Source organism: Scyliorhinus canicula, chromosome 26 (genome assembly GCF_902713615.1).
Source record: "Scyliorhinus canicula chromosome 26, sScyCan1.1, whole genome shotgun sequence".
Lineage (NCBI taxonomy): Eukaryota > Metazoa > Chordata > Chondrichthyes > Carcharhiniformes > Scyliorhinidae > Scyliorhinus > Scyliorhinus canicula.
This window is the reverse complement of record NC_052171.1, coordinates 19,423,086-19,427,756: the sequence shown is the minus strand read 5'-3', so window position 1 is coordinate 19,427,756 and position 4,671 is coordinate 19,423,086. Positions and strand designations below refer to the sequence as shown.

Genomic DNA, 4,671 nt, shown 5'->3' with positions numbered 1-4,671 from the left:
TCGGTCAAATGCTGCCTTGATGTCAAAGGGCAGTCACTCACCTCGCCCCTGGCATTCAGCTCTTTTGTCCATGTTTGAACCAAGGCTGCAATGAGGTCAGGAGCTGAGTGACCCTGACGGAACCCAAACTGAGTGTCCGTGAGCAGGTTATTGCTGGATAAGTGCATTGATACTCTGAGGAGTGGTTCAGCTGATTAACATATTTTTTTTTAAATCTTTCGCATCTGACCATGACATGATTGACCAAACTGAATTCCTCAACATGTTCTCCACTTATTCGCTCACCTCCCACCTGACACCAATTCGACAGAAGTCCTTGGTGTGCGTTGCTCTCCTGCTCCTGGCTGTGGACGATGCAGAATCATCCTGCTACGTTTCTCCTCAGCAAGTCCCAAATGAAAGTAAGACCTGAAACCTTTCCAATCTCAACCTCTATCTGGGATGGGGGTGTGGGGATGGGGGTGTGGGGTTGCGAGGTAAGCATCGACATAAATGCTTCAAGCCACATGGGATTGACTTTCACGCTCTCCTCTTCCCCGAGGATTCAGGAAGGAGTGGGCCAATATTCCGCCTTGCCCAACTCGCGAGCTCCTGCTCCATCGCCTCAGCTTGGCTGTCGAATACAAGCGAGGGCGCGGCCTGCAGACAGGCCGAGGGCTCATTGTGGTAACCACGGAAACACCCTTCCAGCACATTGGGCTCCTGACCTTTAACCCATGCCCATCCAGAAGGGCCAGCCAGGAATGAGTGACCTGGCAGCCTTAGCGTTCCGAGATTCACCCTGTCAAACTCTCAGGGACAGATCCTCTTGGAAAAGGAACCTGGCTCGTCCCAGGTCCAGAGAGACCGGTGATGGACATTAAACTGAGCCAGTTGCCCAGGCAATCCTTCCAAAGCACAAAGGTTAAAGTTACCTCATTATACTTCTTCAGACTTTGATGTGACAGTGACAGACTAACCTCTCTCTCTCCCTCTTTCTCTCTCGCTCACTCACTCTCGCTCCAGTAACAAGAAAATGTAAAGATGACGTTGATGGCACCTGGCATGAGCTTGGTGAAACCTGGAGAAACACTGACTGCATGAGGTGTGAGTGCTCCGCTGAATCAATGTCATGCTGCACAATGTAAGTGATTCTCTGCCACTCCACCTGGAGTCAGTCCATTGTGTGATAGAATAGAATAGAACAGTACAGCACAGAACAGGCCCTTCGGCCCTCGATGTTGTGCCGAGCAATGATCACCCTACTCAAACCCACGTATCCACCCTATACCCGTAACCCAACAATCCCCCCCCTTAACCTTACTTTTTAGGACACTACGGGCAATTTAGCACGGCCAATCCACCTAACCCGCACATCTTTGGACTGTGGGAGGAAACCGGAGCACCCGGAGGAAACCCACGCACACACGGGGAGGACGTGCAGACTCCGCACAGACAGTGACCCAGCCGGGAACTGAACCTGGGACCCTGGAGCTGTGAAGCATTTATGCTAACCACCATGCTACCCTGTCTTGATCCTTCTTATGAAAGCACAAAGTGGGTTTGATATAACAGCCAGACCTGGAGGTCAGTCCTGTCGTGCTGATCTCATCGCAGAAAGAAATCCCACAGAAGGGATTGCGTTCCCACGTTGAGGGTCCACACATCGAGACCCGGAACATGAGAGCATTTATTATGAATGAAGGGGTCAGAGCTCTGCTCACAGGCAAAAGGCAAACCAAGACTGGGTCACGTTAGGCACACTCCCTCTGGTGATGTCATTCTGTTAGCTCGCGAAGACAGAAGACTACATCCCCTTTCTTATTAAAACACTTTATTCCCATTTCCAAAGAATTGGAAAGATTTCCAATAAATGTCCATGGTCAGTTACCATGACATACGTGTTTGGGACTGATGAATCTTAGAGTGTCGGGTAGCACGGTGGCTCAGTGGGTTAGCCCTGCAGCCTCACTGCGCCGAGGACCCAGGTTCGAGCCTGGCTCTGGGTCACTGTCCGTGTGGAGTTTACACATTCTCCCCGTGTTTGCGTGGGTCTCACCCCCACAACCCAAAAGATGTGCAGGCTAGGTGGATTGGCCACGCTAAATTGCCCCTTAATTGGAAAAAATTAAGTGGGTACTCTAAATTTATATTTTAAAAAAGAGGGCGCGGAACTACAGAGGATGTGGAGGAAGTGATGGCGGAGATCACGAGAGAGCGTGCCGATGAAGAGGGAGTGTAGATGGAAAGGGAGGGTAGATGAAGAGAGTGAATAGATGAAGGAAGTGTAGAGAATGAACAGATGAAGGGATGAAGAGAGGGAGGGAGGGTGGAGATGGAGGGAGAGAGGGTGGCGAGAGGGTGGAGACGGAGGGAGTGGGTGGAGATGGAGAGAAGGTGGAGATGGAGAGAGGGTGGAGATGGAGGGAGGGTGGAGATGGAGGGAGGGTGGAGATGGAGAGAAGGTGGGGATGGAGAGAAGGTGGGGATGGAGAAAAGGTGGGGATGGAGGGAGGGAGGTGGAGGGAGGGTGGAAATGGAGGGAGGGTGGAGATGGAGGGAGAGAGGGTGGAGACAGAGGGAGGGTGGAGATGGAGAGAAGGTGGAGATGGAGAGAGGGTGATGGAGGGATAGTGGGGATGGAGGGAGGGTGGAGATGGAGAGAGAGTTGAGATGGAAAGAGGGTGGGGATAGAGGGAGGGAGATGGAGGGAGTGGAGATGGAGGGAGGGTGGAGATGGAGGGAGGGTGGAGATGGAGGGAGGGTGGGGATGGAGGGAGGGTGGGGATGGAGGGAGGGTGGAGATGGATGGTGGAGACGGGGAGGGTGGAGGTGGAGGGAGGGTGGGGATGGAGGGAGGGTGGAGATGGAGGGAGGGTGGAGATGGAGAGAGGGTGGAGATGGAGAGAAGGTGGGGATGGAGAGAAGGTGGGGATGGAGAGAAGGTGGGGATGGAGGGAGGGAGATGGAGGGAGGGAGATGGAGGGAGGGTGGAGATGGAGGGAGGGAGGGTGGAGATGGAGGGAGGGTGGAGATGGAGGGAGGGTGGAGATGGAGGGAGAGTGGAGATGGAGGGAGGGTGGAGATGGAGAGACAGTTGAGATGGAGAGAGGGTGGGGATAGAGGGAGGGAGATGGAGGGAGGGTGGAGATGGAGGGTGGAGATGGAGGGAGGGTGGAGAGGGTGGAGATGGAGGGGGGGTGGAGACGGAGGGAGGGTGGAGATGGAGGGAGGGAGGGTGGAGATGGAGGGAGGGTGGAGATGGAGGGAGGGTGGAGATGGAGAGATGGTGGAGATGGAGAGAAGGTGGAGATGGAGAGAAGGTGGAGATGGAGAGAGGGTGGAGATGGAGAAAGAGTGAACATGGAGTAAAGGTGGAGGTGCCCCATGATAAATCCCTTCTCTGCTTTTGCCCATCTGTAATTGGCTTCTCAGGGTGCAGCTGGTGCATTGTGGGTAAAGAAGGAATTTTCTCAATTCTGGTTGTTCACTTGATCGGAGTCGCTGGTGAAATTGTCCAGTGAAACTGTACAGGGGAACTGTGGTCATTACCTCCGGGGTATTTCTGATGCCTTATTCCTCTGTGTCGGCAGGTACGGCATACCATCTGGTTACTCAGATGACTGTATCGCATTCTTTGACCGTCAGAGCTGTCGCTACAGAGTCCATCTGAGGAATGATTCTTCCATCGAATGTGGGGTGCATCACAGTGTTGGGAAATAAGAAAAGCATCATAATCACGGCAGATCAAAGTACAAAGGGAGAATGGGGGAGCTCTCTTTCTCCATCAAACATGTATATCACAGTAAAGATATCTCACAGTGGTTCAATTCTCAAATCTCATCCATCATTTCAACAAGAAATGTTTGTGTGTGTGCCAGTGTGCAGACAAGAGAGTCGAATTGAGAATATAAAAGAGTGTGACAGAGAGAGAGAGAGAGTGTGTGTGTGAGGGCACATTGCAGAGAGAGTGGGTGTGAGAATGTCTGAATTTGTCCATGTGGATAGGCGACCCATTGGTCTTTGGGAGGTTGAGTGCTGAAAGCCTTCAAGGATAAAGAATGATTCACTGATCAGAATCCAGAACCACACGGAGAGGACAAGGAGAGGGAAAGGAATTGAAGCCAAGTCGGCCGGAGGAGAAATTGATGGGAAGCATTCACGCTGTACCTGGACATGTTGTCCCTATGTGTTCCTTCCTTTGGAGATGTGAAGGTTTAAACATAAACCATTTATAGTTAATCCAGAACCATACACAGATCCCAGGTACGGACAGTACTGTTGCTGTCTCCACAGTCTGCTGCCATGTAACTCTCCACGTCATACCTTGGATCACCAACCCTTGCTCTGCTGATTGCCTTAAACACCAATAACAATGCTGCTGTCCCTTAATGACACAGAGAATAGTTTTAAAAACCAACATTCACTGTCCTCTTCATGGCGTGGAGATCTCTTCTTCCTGGGGTGAGGAAAGCAGAATACTCCACGATCGTTATCTTGGACCCCGCTCCACATCTGATAGATCTGACATTGAGGTGGGCCCCGTTCAGTGAGCGGTTTGGAGATTGGATGAGGGGGTTGTTGGCAAAGGGTTACTGCGGGATTGGTGAACAGTACCAGCCACGGTATGATACAGAGAGTTACATGGCAGTAGACTGTGGAGACTGAGCGTACACAGCACCCTTACTGCCC

The 4,671-nt window shown here is 52.0% G+C and overlaps 1 protein-coding gene across 1 annotated transcript; it reads left to right on the top strand.

The window, feature by feature from the left end:
* Positions 1–261: 261 nt before the first annotated feature.
* LOC119957527 (beta-microseminoprotein-like) lies at positions 262–3,803 on the top strand. Its single transcript, XM_038785666.1, has 3 exons — positions 262–401; positions 1,006–1,123; positions 3,573–3,803. Exons 1-3 carry the CDS (start codon positions 263–265, stop codon positions 3,700–3,702), a joined length of 387 nt encoding a protein of 128 aa, XP_038641594.1. The 5' UTR covers position 262; the 3' UTR covers positions 3,703–3,803.
* Positions 3,804–4,671: the final 868 nt, after the last annotated feature.